The 18944-nt window shown below is 37.7% G+C and overlaps 2 protein-coding genes across 4 annotated transcripts; both read left to right on the top strand.

The window, feature by feature from the left end:
- The first annotated feature begins 652 nt into the window (after window positions 1-652).
- Window positions 653-18801, top strand: LOC135274884 (leucyl-cystinyl aminopeptidase-like). 3 transcript variants are annotated; one of them, XM_064376168.1, is made up of 7 exons: window positions 662-2006; window positions 4406-4527; window positions 5205-5359; window positions 7371-7484; window positions 8964-9098; window positions 12100-12155; window positions 16321-16372. In XM_064376168.1, the coding sequence occupies exons 1-6, from the start codon at window positions 1945-1947 to the stop codon at window positions 12121-12123; spliced, it is 612 nt and encodes a 203-aa protein (XP_064232238.1). In that variant the 5' UTR covers window positions 662-1944; the 3' UTR covers window positions 12124-12155; window positions 16321-16372. The 3 variants fall into 3 exon arrangements, with proteins under 3 accessions (XP_064232236.1, XP_064232238.1, XP_064232237.1); XM_064376166.1 differs by lacking the exon at window positions 12100-12155 and having other exon boundaries at window positions 653-2006; window positions 16321-18801; XM_064376167.1 differs by lacking the exon at window positions 16321-16372 and having other exon boundaries at window positions 12100-15947.
- On the top strand, window positions 16621-18801 carry LOC135274885 (putative UPF0607 protein ENSP00000381418). Its single transcript, XM_064376169.1, has 2 exons — window positions 16621-16825; window positions 17705-18801. The coding sequence occupies exons 1-2, from the start codon at window positions 16808-16810 to the stop codon at window positions 18080-18082; spliced, it is 396 nt and encodes a 131-aa protein (XP_064232239.1). The 5' UTR covers window positions 16621-16807; the 3' UTR covers window positions 18083-18801.
- Window positions 18802-18944: the final 143 nt, after the last annotated feature.

Genomic DNA, 18944 nt, shown 5'->3' with positions numbered 1-18944 from the left:
TTACAGGCATGCACCACCATGTCCAGCTAGTTTTTGTATTTTTAGTAGAGGCAGGATTTCACTTTTCTGGCCCAGCTGGTCTTGAACTCTTCACCTCAGGTGATCTGCCCTTCTCGGCCTCCCAAAGTGCAGGGATTAGAGGTATGAGCCACCACATCCAGCCCAGATTCTTCTTGCATACTGTTTTAAACCGCTTCAGTTAATAAGTATTTTTGTTTGTTTTGCTTTTGACTTGTGCCCATGTATATTTTTAAAAATATAATCGTTTTTTAAAAGATACCTCCCAAATAAATACATTAAATGCATTCAAATAATACCTTTACTATATGATAACTTGTTCTAAGCTTTGTTCTTAACTATGGAGTACAAATATTAATGTAGTGTGGTTCCTGATTTTGAGGAGCTTACATTCTTGTGGAATTATTTTATTTTTGTAAGACTTTTTTTTTTTTTTTTTTTTTTTTTTGAGACGGAGTTTTGCTCTTGTTACCCAGGCTGGAGTGCAATGGCGCAATCTCGGCTCACTGCAACCTCCGCCTCCTGGTTTCAGGCAATTCTCCTGCCTCAGCCTCCTGAGTAGCTGGGATTACAGGCACGCGCCACCATGCCCAGCTAATTTTTTGTATTTTTAGTAGAGATGGGGTTTCACCATGTTGACCAGGATGGTCTTGATCTCTTGACCTCGTGATCCACCCGTCTCGGCCTCCCAAAGTGCTGGGATTACAGGCGTGAGCCACCACGCCCGGCCCGGAATTATTTTTTTTTAAAGATTATCGATATGAACATAGAAACTAGCATACTCTCCAAAAACCATGAGACTTTGAGAATTATAGGTCTAGTCCCACACCTTTTACTTCAATACATTTGATTTTCTACCTTTTTTTTTCCCCATTTTGGAGATGCCTCTATAAATCTACCTTATTTTGTTAAGACTACTGTATAGTATAGTATAATAGTGAAGTGAACAGTTCAGACAGCCACATTCGAATCCTGGCTCTTTATTCACTAGCTCTCTGATTCTTAAGGATATTACCAGTTTGTTTTAATATCTTTAGTTAAAAATCTAAAAGGTACATTCAAAACTCAAAACTTTTTTGAAATTAGCAGTAGTCTAAGATACATGGTGGTGTGAGCATATTGCAGCCATAGTGAGATTTTGAAAAGCTGGGAACTAACGGTATTTCTTGGATCCTAATTCTTTACTAAGGGCTTGAGTCCCTTATAGGAGGACTCTTTCCATTTCATATTTATTAACAATTATGAATTTGCAACACTTTCATGGAACTGTTGCCTAAAGCAGGGGTCCCAGACTTCTATGCCAAGGATCCATCCTAGGAACTGGGCTGTGCTGCAGGAGGTGAGCAATGGGCAAGCAAGCATTACCGCCTGAGCGCCTCCTCCTGTCAGATCAGGGTAGCATTAGATTCCCATAGGAGCATGAGCCCTTTTGTGAACTGCACATTTGAGGGATCTAGGCTGCACACTCCTTATGAGAATTTAATGCCTGATGATCTGAGATAGAACAATTTCATCCCAAAATCATCATCCCTTCATGCCCCTGCCTCCGTCACTCTCCCCTACACCCCTGTCTGTGAAAAATTGTCTTCCACAAAACCAGTCCCTGGTACCAAAAAGATTGGGAGCCACTGGCCTAAAGAGTAGAGGAACTGTATATTCCTATATCCAGGTTGACTGTGGATTATTATACATGTCCTGTTCAATGTTAAATACTGCATTGTTGTTAAAAGCCTAAAAAAAGAGGAACACGTATTTCATCATTTCTGTTCATTCTTCATTCCATAAATTTCCCCCTGCCTTCAGAAATGCCAGAATTACCTAGACAACTCTAGGCCAGTTGTGAAAGACATTGCCTGCTTTTGTTTGCCACTGCCTTCTTTTGTTTTTACTCTAGATAGGCATAACATGTAGAATCAGAATCTAGTCATGGTTACTCAGATGTGGACACCACATCTGACATTGAGCATTGAAGTAGAACCTTCACCAGTATCATCCATGTGAAGTTATAATTTTAATTTATTCATGTTTAGTCTGAAACATGACTACATGACTTTGTTCCAGATTTCCACTAAAAACATTTCTACCTCAACTATCTTCCACAAGCCTGGAACATTGTACTCAATTTATATCATTCTCCTAAAGCCATCTAATCAGTTATTCTGGGTAGACTTAACTGTTTTTATAGGGGAGAGGGGTAGAATTTCTGCTTTTCTGTGTGTCCAGTTATCTGTTGAGGAAGACTGGTGTTTTTTCAGAAAATTTAGTATTGAAGCTTCTAATATTTTCTGCCTTTATAAATCTTGCAGGTCATATTATTGTCCTTTTTGAGAGTGTGAAGTTTTGTTCTATTTTTGCTTTTGTTAAATAGGTTTTATTTTTATTAAATCATGACACAAATAAGTTAAACTTAACAAATCTGTTATCATTCAGTGTTACTTCACTTGAGTTACTTCACTTGGAATAATGGACTCCAGTTCCATCCAGGTTGATGCTATTGCCATTATTTCGTTCATTTCTATGGCTGAGTCCTATTCCATGGTGTGTGTGTGTGTGTGTGTGTGTGTGTGTGTGTGTATCACAATTTCCTTATCCACTCATTGATTGATCGGCATTTGGGCTGGTACCATTTTGCAGTTGCAAATTGTGTTGCTATAAATGTGTGTGATGTATCTTTTCTGTATAATGACTTCTTTTCCTTTGAGTAAATACCCAGTAGTGGGATTGATTAATCAAATGATGGTTCTACTTTTAGTTCTTGAAGGAATCTGCACACCGTTTTTCATAGTGATTGTAATAGTTTACAATCCCACCAGCATCGTAAAGGTGTTCCTTTTTCACCACATCTATGTTACCATCTGTTATTTTTTTATTTTTTTATTATGGCCATTCTTGCAGGAGTAAGGTGGTATGCATTGTGGTTTTGATTTGCATTTCCCTGATCATTAGTGATGTTCAGCATTTTTAAATATATTTGTTGTCTATTTGTATATCTTCTTTGGAGAATTGTCTATTCATGTCCTTAACCCACTTTCTGATGGGGTGTTTTTTTTCTTGCTGATTTGTTTGAGTTCCTTTTAGATTCTAGATATTAGCCTTTGCCGAATGTATAGATTGTGAAGATTTTCTCCCACTTTGTGGGTTGTCTGTTTACTCTGCTGATTATTGAATAGGGTGTCCTTTCCCCACTTTATGTTTTTGTTTGCCTTGAGAAATTGTTGACAGTTTTTACATCACTTAATGGGAAACTAAAATTGGAGTTAGACTTTACCAATGTGCTTTTTCCAAATCATGAATTGTTCAACAAGTTTTCATTTCCCACCTGTTGAGATATTCATTTTGATGTTTTTGTTTTCTGCTGTGTCTAATTTACATCCTACTTTCCCAGGTGAGTATCGAGGGCTTTTCAAAATCAATTAGAAAATAAAAGTATTGTTTTGTAAAACCCATTGCTTTGAACATGGCTGTTTAACACTTACCTTTTTATACCTACTGAACAAGATGTTTATAGTTTGTCGCATCATATATATTTAATGTATTCATTAGCCAAAAAAAAAAAGAGTGAGCAAGAATTGCAATTTAAATAGTAAGTATGATTCCATCTGCTTTCTCTCTTAGCATGTACCCGGGAGTGAATGGGCAGTGGGAGACATGAATCTGTTGTTCCCCAGTTGGTTTTAGTTACTGTGTTCAACTCGTATCACAAGTGTTTCTCTGTATAATATGTATATTTTTATAACCTGATCCCTAAAAACACACCAACAACTGAAAAAAAACGTAAGCTATCCCAAGCACTGGAAGAAAAACTGGCTGTGCCATACTTACTGGAAGAGAATACGTTGGTCTCTAATTGTTTTTTTCCAGGATAATTTCAACAAATGTACAATTTATGCCTTACATCTTAACTTTAGAACTAACTTCATCATAAGATGTGACTCCTCAGTGTTAAGTGCCTGCTAGATGCCAGGTGCAGTGATAGGTCCTGAAATGATGAACATTTAGTTTTGTCCTTCAAATAACTCTCAATTTTTATACCTCATAAGTAAGGAAGGGCAACTACAGGTAATGGAAGAAGAGAAGAGTGTCATATAGTTACAGGCAAATACTTACAAATTGCTATAAGATGACCTAAAGTAGTTATTTTGAATGTTGCTAGCTTAAAAAAAGTCGGGGGGGAGGGAATCAGTAAGTTTTTTCAACATTTTATATGTATGGAAGGGAGTTGCTAAACTCTGTGGAGCCTAAAGTAACTATAAGCAAGTGTTTCTATCCAGAAAGATCTCATAAAATTCTATAGCATTTTCAGATATGCTAGTCTAGACAGTGCTACTTGAATATCATGCCATTTTAATTGTTCCTGTCCTTACATCGTGCATAATGTTTCCCTTTAGGTTTCTATATATGCTGTACCAGAAAAGGTTGGTCAAGTTCACCATGCCTTCAAAACAACTGTGAAGCTTCTCGAGTTTTTTCAAAACTACTTTGAAATTCAGTACCCACTTAAGAAATTGGGTAAGAATCAAATAGTGTCTCTGATTTTTGTTATAATTAGAACCTAGATTTATTTTGCGAATGTTTTTTAAAAGGAAGTTCTGCCCAAGTTGTTTGCAGATAAAACCAAAAAAACATTACTAATGCTTTAAAATTGTATTTGTTAAGATTATTTAGATTTCATGAATATATCCAAACTTGGAACTTCAAACACTTAAGTTTCTTGGGCTGTAAAAAAGTTTATAGAGCTGCATAAGTAGGAACTTGCTTAGGACTTAGTCTGCAATTTGACTAATTGTAACTTCCAAGAAATACCTGATTCAAATACTAAAAACTGAGTAATGGGAGCTCAGGAAAGCAAGAGCATTTCAGTACTGTAGCTAGTCCTAGACAGTAGAGTATTGGCCATGAACTTTGTCCTTCTTGTTCTGGGAAGCTGATTGATTTGTGAAGGAATTAGGCATCTCTTTCCTCACTAAGACACAGTGGTCCAGTGACTCTAAAAGGGTTTGAACAGGTCTGCCTCAGCTGACATGTGGGTAGGGAGCATGCAGATTTAGAATAAGGAAGATTCCATTTATTAGAAGCATAAGAAGAATTCATTGCTTTCACAATGATAAACCACTGAATAAAATATTTTGAGTAGAAAATGCCAAAAGATGAGGGAAAGTTGATCACTTATTTCCTGTTATGTCTAGATTTGGTGGCTATTCCTGACTTCAGAGCAGCAGCAATGGAAAACTGGGGTTTGGTCACCCTTCAAGAGGAGATGCTTCTGTATGACAATAACACTTCTTCAGTGGCGGATAGAAAACTGATGACTAAAATCATTGCTCATGAGGTGGCCCACCAGGTATTAGCAACCAGGGCTGTTACATGTCACACCTGGAGTTATTGTTAGCATTTAGATGCTAATAATTCTTCAACTCTTTTTTTTTTAAGTATTGCCTTTTTTAGTAATAGAAAAATGCTTTTTAAACACAAACAATTTTCCAATGAAAATGCTATCAGTTGTTGATGTGTGACTTTGCAGGTTAAAGGATTTTCACATCTGTCTTTCTTCATAACTTCTCTAGGGTAGGTATTAATCACATTTCACAGATGTAAAAACTGAGACTCAGTTTAAATAAATGGCCTGCCATAAGTCATATAGCTAATAAGTGGCAGCACTTGGTCCATGTAGAGCCACTATCTCTTCAAGATTTCTTTTTCCCCCTCAGTAATACACAGCTGCCTCACCTCTGACAAATGGCCACTGCCCAGTATAACTTTGTGGGGAAGAATCCCTTTCTTTAAGTTGCACTCTTCTGACAACTCGAATGGTAGCTGTCAGGGCTGGATTTTTTATTCATCTCTTGCTGGAATGGGGTTCTCTGTTAATTTTTTTAATTTTGGAGAGGGGGTTTCTGAGAAAATGGCAAAGGTACTGTTTGTGTGATATGGAGAGAAAGATGATTATATGGGTACATAGCACGCCCATTCTTCCCTGATACCTTGTCTGTTGTGCCCTGGATGAGGTGATTAACTAGAATTGGATATGGTTTGGGTGATGTCATGACAGCAACAGGTTAGGAATAGGATGTATTCTAGTCAGCTTATTTCCTACTTCAAACACCATGTATGAATCTAGCCCTTGTGAAGACTTCATGACAAACTGGCATATGAAGCACATTCTTATTTGCTTTAAAAATAGGTCATATAGGTAAGTTGTCTTTTGGGGGATCTCCTCTATGTCTGTTATTTCTGAAGCCACCTGCCACCATTTGGGACTATTACTCTGTTATTTCCTCTTTAGGACTTATAAATCATCTTCCTCTGAAACAGGTTTGAAGATAATATCATAGAGAAATATGTTACTGTAATTCTCAGAGGTATTTTGTTTTATGCAGTAACCTCATCTTTTTGCTGCTGATTTGAGATAAGCCTTAGGCCACACTGACCAAATTACATATCTTATAACTACTTTTTATTTCAAGGACTTTTTAGATACATTTTTTTAAAGGGACTCTCCTGTTACTTTTTTCCTTCCTCTTTTCTTCTATCTCATAGAAGGAAATATTTAATATCTTTCTGACTTCATTTGTTTATAGATATGCCATCTTTTTTTAAGAAACAAGATCTTACGCTGTCACCCAGGCTGGAGTGCAGTGGCATGATCATAGCTCACTGCAACTTTGAACTCTTGGGCTCAAGTGATCCTCCCACCTCAGCCTCTCAAGTAGCTAGGACCACAGGCATGCATCACCATGCCTGGCTTAATTTTTTTGTAGAGACAGAGTCTTGCTATGTTGTCCATGCTGGCTTGAACTCCTGGCCTTAAGAAATCCTTAAGGAATGTTATTTGAATTCTGGTTTGAATCATGCAAATACTGTCTTCAATTTGGGCAACTGAGGAGAAACAAAGTTATAGGCTTTCTGACTACAGAAACATCTCTCATATAGAGACTTTTTAGTTATTATGGATGGTAGTAGATATAATGGAAAATAATCTTACTAACTTGATATTAGAAAGTAGAAAAAGTCATTATCTAGGAAATCTCACTTTATGAGTTGGCCAAAAAAAGTTTTAATTTCCCTATATTCATGCTATATTCCATGTTTATTAAATTGATAAATATGCTAATAACCTTTCTTGCTTGTTTTCCCATTCAGTTAAGGTAAAATGTTAAAATTTCTATTTTATTTTTAAAGTAAATTTATACAACTTTTATAAGTTTTAAATTAATTTGAATACAGTTTAACTATAAGTGTACTTTTAAGATATTATAATCAAGTTATGGGTGACTAATATGACACTTCAGCCAATTATTTAAAAGAAATTCCTGAGGATATAAATATACTGTGGGTTGTTTTCTCTCCCTCAGTGGTTTGGCAATCTGGTGACAATGCGGTGGTGGAATGATCTATGGCTAAATGAAGGTTTTGCCACTTTCATGGAGTATTTCTCTTTGGAAAAAATATTCAAAGAGCTTTCTAGTGTAAGTACAGAGTATCTTTGGCCTACTATGAATGCTAGGAGGAAAAATAGTCAAATCACATTTTCATGTATTTTCTGTGCATCTGGAGTAATGAAAATGTTTCTAGGAAGGTATGCCAAGCTTGACCTTGGTTACTGATATCTATACCTTTTGAGATTTGATAGTGAAAATTATGCTACTATTTATTGATGTGTTTCATTGAAAGCTGAACTTGTATAAGATTATTTCATATTTTTGTCACTAAGATGAACATTTCAAACTGTTTTGCAACATTTTCTTCTAAAGAGTTGTAGTTCTGCTTGCAGGAATTTAGATAAAGTTGCAAATTCCTTTTTGCAAAATTTAAAGTGTGTAAAAAGAGAAAAAAATTAAAACATTTTGTAGCATTACTGTTTCTTTACTATCACAATGTACATTCTTGTAATAATGGTATATAAGTTGTTACAAATAAATAATTTGCCCTTTTTAAGGTACAAACCACATTTTATGCCTTTTTCCAAAGATTAGAAATAGCATTTCAATACAGAGAGGTATAATAGTGTTGTCACTGTGGTATGAGACTCTCAGGAAATATTTCTAGTACTTAGGGATATTCAGACACACTAGCCCAGATATTATCAAGATAACTCAAACAGCAGGTGGGAAAGTGTAAAGATACCTTCCAACCTTGAATTTTTTTGACTTTCTATTAAACTTCCTGATATTAAACTTATGAACCAAGATGGCTTTTAAAACAGAAGTACTCTTAGAGCTTTTGATTTTAAATTTTTGATAGGGCTTGTTCAAAAATTTCAAATGGTAGGAGAAATCAACCGATGTTAATTGATGAATATCAAGTGGTAGCTAGAGTACTAAGAAAGATATTCTAAATCTGTGTATGCTACTTAATTAAGCAATGAGATACACAGTTTGACCACTTGGTGGTGCCCAGCATGTGCAAAAACGTCTAATACATGTTCTAGGGGAGCTCATCTGCTGACCTCTTAAAGAATTCTTTCTGTTGAAGAGTTATATTTTATTTAAAATGGACCTCAGTTAAGGGAAATATATATTTTCTCAATAGAAACGCTAGGCTATATATAAGAAATAAGCATAAGGACCGGTTTTTGTTCTTTCTCTTTTTAAATTTCAGGTTTCATTTAGAAAATATATATGCTAACCTTTTTAGAATATTCATCATGTGTACCCAGAGTTGGCATTTGTTTACTTTGGTAATAGATTCTTAATTTTTCATATGCTATTGTTTAGGAAATGCTAATTTTCATGTGGCCATGTTATAATTGTAATTTTAAATTTAAGGAATATTAATGAAGATCGCAATCTTCCTACATTTTTGAAAGCTTATATTCTGAAGTTTAGTGACACATCATTTTTTTGCTAATGATCTTACATAATAATTAGTCTAATTCATGTAAATAATTACTATACTTTTGCGTTTGACACTATTCATGATACTCTAACCTTTTCATTTTTTTAAAGTACGAAGATTTCTTAGATGCTCGATTTAAAACCATGAAGAGAGATTCCTTAAATTCAACTCGTCTGTTATCACCACCATCTGTTCAGACTGCAGAACAAATTATTGGAATGTTTGATTCTTTTTACTATTTAAAGGTATTACTGTGAACAAAAAGGTAGTTGGAGTGGGTTTCAAATTTCATATGTGAGTAAGCTGCATGATTTAGATTATTTTAAAGATTAAATTTTTTTTCAGGTATTAATGTTAAACTTTAAAATGTTTGCTTATATATATATATCTTAGTCTTAACTTTTTTGTGAGTTTTTACCTTTCTCTAATTCTCATTTAAGTTGTATGACTAGTATTCCAGACAATTAACCAGATCTTATAGCAATCCATCTTTTAAAGTCAGTTTACACTCCAGATTTACAGGTAGAGTATGTTTGAGGAAGGTCCTAAGCAAGCTTTTGGCTGTGTTACTCAGAAATGAGATATGCTCTCAAGTCAGGATTGCCAAAACAAGTAAGCAAAAAAGATTTTAAGAATTGAAGATTAGATTGCAGGATCTGAAACATACACTCTGGGTTTCAAAGTAAAGAAAAAGCAGAAAGTTAAACCCCATTCGAATCACCGTGGGTCAGAGAATGAAAGAATAGGAATAATAGTGTCATTCACATTTATATTGTGGGGAGGGATGAATGTTATGGCTGTCAGACTAGATAGAGTAGAAAATACATAAAATGTGTGAGATACAGTCTGTGCCATCAAGTAGTTGAAAGTTTAGGTGGTTGGTACTTGTGGAGGAATAAGAGGTAATATGTACTGAGTGGGGCAGAGAATTTTTGCCTAGGATAACGAAGAGAAATTTGGGGGAGAAAAATGGGAATTGAGATGCTTTAAATAATTAAAATATACGTAAGGGGAATGGGGCGTATAGGGTAGTGCGGGAATGGGACGTATAGGGTAGTGCAGGAATGGGACGTATAGGGTAGTGCAGGAATGGGACGTATAGGGTAGTGCAGGAATGGAACAATGAGATCTGCAAAGAAAATGAAGTACTAATGGGCAAGTATGTTTTTTTCTGAGATTCAGTGTTTGACTGCAGTGGAAGCCTCGTGAAGAGGGGAAGGAAAGTTGAGTGGGGCCCAGTTGTAGAAGGCTCTGGATACCATAAGGAATCCTCTTTTCCTGTGTAATGGGAAGCTTGAAAAGACTTTTGGACAGTGAAATAACTTGATTAAAGTTACTATTTAGGAAAAGTAAATTGGTTTCAGTTTATAAAGTAGATTTAAGTGGAGAGAAATATAAAGTCAGGAAATTGCTGCCAAAGTCTAGGCATGAAATGATAAAAGTTCGAAATGAGGAGTGCTAGTAAGGGTGGAAAGAAAACAATGGGTATAAAAAATACTGGGCAGGGAAAGAAATTCTTAGTGACAGGGTAAGGCAGGTAAAGAAAGAGGCAGAAATGTTTTTCAGGTTCAAACCTGACTGACAGGAAGAATTACTGCACAGGTACTTTTAACAAACAAGAAAATCAGGAGTTCAGTTAGCTATATGAAATCTATTCCAATTAGAGCTACTGCTATGATTTTTGAAGCCCATAATGGACCTGTCAATACAGAAAATTTAAAACTTGAGGTTCTGTTATTATACCAAACTTAAACAGTGCAGTTATTTCAGCATTTGAAATCCTGCTTAAAATGCTCTAAGTTCAGTATATAATAACAAAACAGAGTCATAACAGAGTTCTGTCTCTGACCCCAGCCCTCTTATCCCAGAATTCAGTGTCTTCTGAACATGTAGTTTCCACATCATAGTCAATCCCTGTCAACATGGTAACTACGTGTATCAGAATTGGGAATTTGGAAAATATTCTATAAGAAAAGTAGGATACTAGATAACTTATCCAGTTATCCCTACTGGCGCTTACTTGGAGTATTGTGTGTAAGAAGGTAAGCGCCGGTAGGGAAATATGTTAGCAGACATATTCTGTTTGGTCTTTATAATCATCAAGCCTAATTCTGATGCAGGTTGCCTTGTAAGAATTCATTCATTTAGCAAATCTTACAAGTACTAACCGTGTACCAGGCATTGTTCTAGGTGCTGGGTTATATCAGGGAAGAAGATGGACCATCTCTTTTTTGAAGCTGTCATTTCAGGAGTCAAAGGTAGAGACAGCCAGTATACAAATGAATGAATAAATAGGTATTGTGTTAAGTAATAAGTGCTAACATGAAAATAAAATATGATAAGGGAAATGAGAATGACAAAGGAATATAATATAAAATATATTTATAATATAATATGGTTGAGAAGTTTTCCTGTATGGTGACATTTGAACACCGCCTAAGGCGGTGTTGTTTTGACTAGTCTTGGGTGCTGGGGTTGTATATTATTCTTTCAAGTGTGTATAAATATTGTGCCACGTTTTTCTACTTCATTTTATACTTGTTTCCTTCTATAGATGTATATATACTTAATGAAAATTGAGGTTCAGAGTATGACACATTTCCTCTTCTCCCTTTTCCTTACTGCCTTTTTAGGCAATAGCTAATAGAGTAGTTTGTTTTGTTTTAGGGTGTGGGAGAGAGTGGAGTAGGTACTTAATGTATATAAATATACTTGCTACTACATCGTATTACTAATTTAATTCACACTGTGTCCTTCTTGTGGACGTGAAAGTACTAGTGAAATGTGGTGATCTTGATGTATAACAGTTTCCCATTTTCCTCATCCCTGTTGACCACTGGGCAGTAGCTAACAGAGTAGTTGTCAAATGGAGTATTTGAGGTGAGGGGGAGGGACGGGGAAGGTAGGAAAATGCACTTACGTTTTTACTACTCATTGTATTAATTCATAGGGTGCCCAGACTGAAAGGTACGTAATGAACCACGGGATTCCAAATGTATAACAATCTCCTCTTTCCCTTTCCCTTACTGCCCATGTGGGCAATACTTAGAGTAGTTTGGGTTTATTGAAGATATTTTTCTAGGAGAGAGAAAGTGGTTTCAGAGTAAGAGTATACGCTTTTAAAATGTATACGAATGTTTTTGCTACTTTTTTGTCACTACCTTTCTTACCTTGTCCTTTCCATGGATGGATGAGGAAAATTGAGGTTCAGCCTGTAACAACTCTCCTCGTTTCCCCTTCCCTTAGATTGCCTGTGTGGGCAGTGTCTGAGAGAATAGTTGATTAGCTTCAGGGATTCTTCTGTGAGTATTGGGGTATATACTTTTGTATATGTATGTACACATTTTTACTTCTTCATTATAGTGTTTCATTGGGTACCTGGTCCTTCACTTGGACATGTAGGTTCCTAAAGAGCCATGGAGTTATGGATGTATAACAATCTCTTCTCCCTTAACTCTTTTTATGTATATGGGTAATAATTTTAAAGTAGCTTGAATTTTTTGAAGTTTTGACGGGTGGGAGGGGTCTAAGGGCAGAATATATACTCTTAAAAATGTATATATACTTTTCATTACTATATTGTATTAGTTCATGCTGTATCCAGTCCACTGCTTGGACTTACAGGTACCTAATTAAACGTGGAGGTCCGGATGTATGAAAATCTCCTCTTTTCCCCTTTCCTTATTGCCTGTGTGGGCAATAATTATAGAGTAGTATAGATGGTTTTTCTTTTTCACTCCATCTCCCTGTCTCCAGGAGGGTGGGTGTGTACTTTTTGAAATGTATATAAATGTTCTCGCTCCTTTTTCCAGTTGCTTCATTGTGTACCTAGGCCTTGCCATGATTGCTTAGGTACGTAATGAAAATTGAGGTTCATTCTATGAAAAATCTCCCCTTCTCCCCTTCCCTTATTGCCTGTCTGGGCAATGGCTAGTAGAGTAGTTGTTTAAGGGTTTGTGTTTTTTGTTTGTTTTTTTGCTTTTGATGGGGGGAGGTGGGGGATTTCTGGGTTTGTCTTTGTCTTTTGTTTAAATGTGTATACAAGTTTGCTAGTATTTGTTGTTGTTCTTTCACTCTCAAGCCAGTTGTAGGAATCAAATGTAATGAGGGACCCAGACCCAGGATTGTGGTAAATATTCTTTTCCTTCCTCAGAGCCTGTGTACACAAACAATAGTATATGAGCACTGCAGGGCTTTGGTTTTGGCTTTTTGCTTTTGAGGGTGTTAATGAGGAGTGGGATTGTGAGAGGAAAAGGCAAGATACATAATTTTTTTAAATGTGTATAAATGTTTTGCCACTTTTTTGTGTTAACTTTATTTTGAATCTTGTCCTCTGCATGACTGCTTAGGTAGAAATAAAGTTGAGATTGGCTCTATGAAAAATCTCCCATACTCCCCATCCCTCATTGCCTAGTGGGCAATGGTAGAGTAGATGTTTGGTTTCTTTTGGGAGGTGTCGGTGTGGTGTGTGTTTTTGTGTGTGTATACACACACACACACACACACAAGAACACACATTTATGTGTATATACATTTTATATACTATATATATATACACACACACACAAGTATTTTAATATATATAAATATTTGCTAAATGCTGTGTGTTATATAACGTGATGCCAGTCCTCTGCTGGGACATGTATGTACATAATGAAACGTGGAGGTCCAGACGTATGATAGCTCTCCTCTGTTTCCCTTCCCTTGTTGCCTGCAGGGGCAATCATTTCATATCTTGGGTTTTTTATTGTTTAATTTTTATTTTTTTGCAGGGAGGGGTTCTTTGGGTGGGTAGTGGTTAGGGGAAAAGGACAGTGTCTATACTTTTTAAAGATGTATATAAATGTTTTCATGTTACTGGTTTTGTACCTAGTCCTTTGTGTGGATATATAGGTACCTAGTGAAAATCGAGGATCAGTGTATGACAAATCTCCCATCCTCCCCTTTCCTTATTGCCTGTTTCGGCAATAGCAAATAGAATAGTTGTGTGTCGTTTACTTACTTGTCTGTTTTGTAGAGATTTTCTGTTTTTCTTAGGGAAATATTCTTAATAAGTATAAATATGTTTTCATATCTTTATTTTGTTTTGTTGTCTTTTGCATGGCTATGTAGGGACATAATGAAAGTTGAGTTTCATAATATGACAGCTCACTTCTTCCTCTCCTACATATTCCTCACTTAGCAGTAGTTAGTATGGTTGTTTTGTGGTTATTTTATTTTATTCTCTAGGATCTATTCCATTAAGGATGCAAACATAGAGATGAACATACATAATTTGCTGCTTTTTTCCTTCATTATTTTCCTTTAACACTTAGTCCTTTGCAGGGGTCTGACTGTACCTAACAAAAATAAAGACCTACTAAATCCCTGCCATCTGGCTGGAAGGTGTAGCAGTGTAGTGATGTAGCTAATGGCAGCAGGTGTGCAGCAGATAAGATGGGAAAGACACTTGGATATGGTTGAGCTGTGCAAACTAATTAGATCCAGCATTTCTTATATTGATTCAGATTGAATGAGATAGCGAAAAGGGACCTGTGCTTTTGTAAATTCTAGAAAGGCAAGAGGACAGTACTGAATAAAGGTGTGTTTAAACTTCATTGCTGATGTATCTCTTAGTAACTAGTAAACCGGTGAAGCTGATAAGCCAATGAAAGTCCTGTCTAAAACTCATTTGCAAACCCTTAAGAGTAGCTTCTTTTTGAGGCCTGGAATTCTGATTCATCTATAGAAGTTTATTATGATTCCATCAATAACATAGCTTGCGTACCTAGTAGAAATTGTTTCTTGGAATGAACCTTTTGAGTTATCGACGTGGCTCCGATGAATAACAACATGAGCCCTAAAACTAATCCAAAAGGAATTTTCTCTTTCAACCCCCACATCTGGCAAGACAAGCTGGCCCTTTCCTACCAGAGTTCTTTGTGTGGCTGCATCTTTCTCCTCTGTTCTCCATTGTATGCTTTCCATTTTGAGTTTCGTGCCTACACAGTTAGATGTCTTCTTCACTGGAATTCACAAATTGTATTTTGGTGCATATGGTGTATCCAGACCTGTATGTTCGCTTTAAGCATTCTTATATCACCGTGTCTCTTTATCTACCATATGGTAAATGTTAAAACTCCGCATTTGTCTGCATCAAAGAAAATGCATGTGCACACATTCTCCCTCCCTCCCTCTCTGCTTTCCTCCCTCCCTTCAAGCCTCTTAACATTGTTTGTTTTCTCCTTTATGATTCTTCTACTCCATGCTGAAGATTTGCCATATTACTATTTTGGTAACATTGAGTGATAGAACTCCTAGAAAATTTGCAAAGCACTGTTATAGACTGTATATCAAACTCTCAGGTTCTAGTGTTGAAAAATTAGCCTATACTTTGTTATTACTTATACCTGCTGCTGTAGGAAAAAAAAATGTTTATTCATGACACATTTAAATTTGATCATAAGTGAAAGAAAAAAGGGAACCTTTTTGGAGTTAGTCATGGTAGTCATTAGTGATATTTCTGAACAGTTCTTAATTTAAAATACTTCAGAGGAAGTAAAGGTGATGGCTTAGCTGGAGGAAATGCTCCAGAAGTTTCAACTGTATAAACCATCAGTACAATAATACTCTGCGTATGTATGTGTATGTAAAATGAGAATTACGGCATAATTGGAGCATTTGCATTAATCAACAAACTCACATTGAGACAAAACTTAGTCTTACAGCGGTCTTGATGAAAGCCAAGTGTTCCATGTTGCTGTGAAGAACAGTCTCTTTCAAATACTTTGGAAAGTAGCTACTTGGAAACTTGTAAAGGTATTACACTTTTATAGTTAAACCCCTATAGAGATCTTCAATTCCTTGAGTCTGAGCTTGTGGGTGGAATTCTAAATTTGTATTATAATCTGTCTTTTGGGAAAGATTTTGAAAATATGTATCTATAATATTGTATATGCAAATTGTGTTGTTTCACTTGTAAAGGGAAAAGGCTTATTTTTCTTTATATTTCTGATAACCTGTTTTGCATATGACCAGCACTGACTAAAAGGCATGTTTAACTGCAAACACTGTTGCTTTTTTGTGAAATGAAAATAAAAGTATTTAAATACAAATATTGTGTGGCCTTTTTGGATTTATATATGTATATATATAAAGTGCTATTTCTTCTTGGGTTATGGCCTCTACCTGGGCAGTTCCTGTATTCATTGTCTTTTGTGGTTAGTTTTGTGTTTCACCAGTATCCAGTATCTTTGACTCCACTTGTAGGTGCCCTTACTGGGCTCCTGTGCACTGCCCCACACCCTGCTCTGTCACCAGCCCCATTGTGATGGCATAAGAGCCCAGCTGCCCAGTGCCCCACCCGGACACAGACTAGTGGGTGACTCAGGACTACCCTCTCCATTTCTGACCATTGTATTGGTCTGTGCACAACTTCCCAAACATGGGGAATTTTTTGAGTAAATTTCTTTATTGGTTCCAACGCAGGCCCCAGCAGCAGTGGCAACTGCAAGGGTCACCTCCGGTCTATCCAGACACTCTGGCTGTCCAGGTTCAGCCCGCAGTTCCTGCACGTGCGCCAGCCTCACAAGGGTCACCTCCTCTGTATGCAGACTCTTCATGTGGCCAGGTTCAGCCCGCAGTTCCTGCACGTGCGCCGGCCTCACAAGGGTCACCTCCTCTGTATGCAGACTCTTCAGCCGGCCAGGACCACCCTGCAGTTCCTGCGCGTGCACCACCCCGGGGAGCGCTATACTTTCATCAATTTTTTTTGACCCCTGAGCCTGGCCTTCAGCTCTGTATTGCAGTCAGTTGCAACATCCTGAGTGACGAACGACGGGACCCTCCTCCTCTTGTCTTGAGGCACCCCACGAGGAAGACACCACACAACTTTGCAGACAGCAGAAGCACCGTGGGGATCCCTCCTGTAAAAGACGGAGTCCCAAATACAGAGCTGAGGGCAGAGGAGGAGCCGATGGACATCGACGATCAGGTAGAGACCCAGGGGCAGGAGGAGGAGAAAGGGGGCCCCTGTAGCAGTGGGGGAGCAGCATCTATCTCGAGGCCCCTGGAGACTCAGGGAAACCTTGCTTCCGTCGACTGCAGTCCCAGGGCCTTAAAGGGAAATGCCCATAGCAGGAGCCTGACAGAAATGAACAGGACTGACAAGGCCCAGGTGCCTGTGAGTTCCCACTCCAAGGGCCATGGAGTGCCCAGCGCACACAGCCCTGCAGGAGGCGTCCTTCCCTTTGGGAAGCCTGACCCAGTGTGGGGATCACTCCAGCATAGAGACCCCTAAGTGTCTCCGCCATAATGGAGCTTGAGCCCAGACACATTTCTCCCTCCCTGGAAGCAGTCGAGCTGAGGGAAAGAAGGAACTGAAAGGAGTTTGATTTTGCAAAAGTCTATTTCTAGTTCACTGACCTAATATTATGGCTGGGTGAAGCCTGTGTGGTTTTATTAGACATTGTGTTTCTTGAAGTTTTTGTACTGGGCTAGTTTTATCACTTTGTTTACCAGGTATTCACTGAAGCTTGCGATTATTCGCATGCCATTTGAAATTGTTGTCCTCAAGATTTATCGCTTGCTTTGACAGTTGTAAAATGTTATCTTATTCCTGTAAGTAGAAAAGGTCATCTGTTTGTTTTATGATTTTTTGGATCAATCTTTACGTACTAGTTTTATCTTGATCCCCAGGCTTGCAATGTTCTATTCCCCTTTGTTGTAATGATTTGACGTCAGCCATTGTGGGCTGAAAAGTATATAATGAGACCCTGTGCATGAAATAAACTGCTGACTGGGGCATTGCCTCATCAGTCCTCCAGACCCCATCTTTCTGACATTCTTTTCTTCTGCACACTCTCTCTTCCAGGAATTGGGGCCCAGTTCCATCCTAAGAGGCCCCAACAACCCAGCTCCAGCAGTGCTCCCTGGCCCAGTTCCTGGCTGTTCCCACTGGCAGAAAGACCACCTCAGCAACACCTCTGATACCACAATGGAGTGGGAGGACACCCAGCCCAAGGATGCTGCAGCTCCTGCAGTAGGCAGCTGTTCCCTACCCGCAGCTGGCAGCCACAGTCTTCGACTGGTCCCTCCCCAGGAATGGAGGTGGGAGAGAGACGTGGGGCCCCTACCCGCTAAACGTCCCTGCAAATCCCTGGAACGATTCAGAGGCACCACAGGTGGATGTAGAGGACCAAGATCCAGAAGACTTAAAAATCGGCGACATGGAAGAAACTACAATATGTGATAAACTGCAGTGCCAGCCAGCCTGCCCCGATGTCTCCCCACCCTGCCCCGATGTCTCCCCACCCTGCCCCAACCCATCTACATGTCACAAATCCCAGCTCCAAACAATATAAACATGTGTCTAAATCCTAGACAATTTTTAGTTCTCTATTCTTTCTGAAAAATATTTGGCTTACTGTTTTTAGTTTAAAATAGTATCTGAGGGTCATTACTGTAATTAATTAAGATTATTTTTTGGATAATCAAAATATGCTTGAAAAGTAATAGAGTGTTTTTTTTCATTTTAGAAAATAAATGCAAGGCTAACCTTTAATTTTCTTAGCTGTCATGGTAAATCAAAATTAACTACAGCTTAAATTTGTATTGGTAGTCAATAGTAGGTGATCACTCAACAATCTGTATTTGAAGTAGACCAAATTTCAGTTTAATCATGTAATAGTAATTTTTTTTTATGTTTTTGATGTCTTCTCAAAAATCTATCCACTGTTTACTATTGACGCCCCAAAGACCACTGTGATGTTGAATTTTATGTGTTAACTTGACTGGGCCAGGGTATGCCCAGATATCTGGTTATACATTATTTCTGGGTATGTTTGTGAGGGTGTCTCCAGGAGAGATTAGCTTTGAATTGGTAAACTGGTTAAAGCAAATTTTCCTCTCTGATGTGGCTGGGCATCTTCCAACCCACTGAGGACCTGAATAAAACAAAGCTGAATTTTCTCTCTCTGCCTAACTGCTTGAGTTATAGCACTGGTCTTCTTTTCTTGAACTGGGACTTCCAGTATTGGTACTCCTGGTTCTTAGGCCTTTAGGCTTAGACTCCAATTTACACTATTATCTTTCAGAGTCTCCAGATTATAGAT

This window comes from Aotus nancymaae, unplaced genomic scaffold, assembly GCF_030222135.1.
Source record: "Aotus nancymaae isolate 86718 unplaced genomic scaffold, 86718_ANA_hifiasm-v0.15.2.pri h1tg000014l, whole genome shotgun sequence".
Lineage (NCBI taxonomy): Eukaryota > Metazoa > Chordata > Mammalia > Primates > Aotidae > Aotus > Aotus nancymaae.
This window is presented reverse-complemented; position numbering and strand designations above follow the sequence as displayed.

What these genes read in the sequence shown, in the direction of transcription:
- LOC135274884 (XM_064376166.1), top strand. Translation starts at nt 1,945, where the DNA reads ATGGTTACTCAGATGTGGACACCACATCTGACATTGAGCATTGAAGTA. An exon ending in GAAGTAGAACCTTCACCAGT is followed by an intron (nt 2,007 to 4,405) that starts ATCATCCATGTG and finishes TGTTTCCCTTTA; the next exon opens with GGTTTCTATATATGCTGTAC. An exon ending in CTCATGAGGTGGCCCACCAG is followed by an intron (nt 5,360 to 7,370) that starts GTATTAGCAACC and finishes TCTCTCCCTCAG; the next exon opens with TGGTTTGGCAATCTGGTGAC.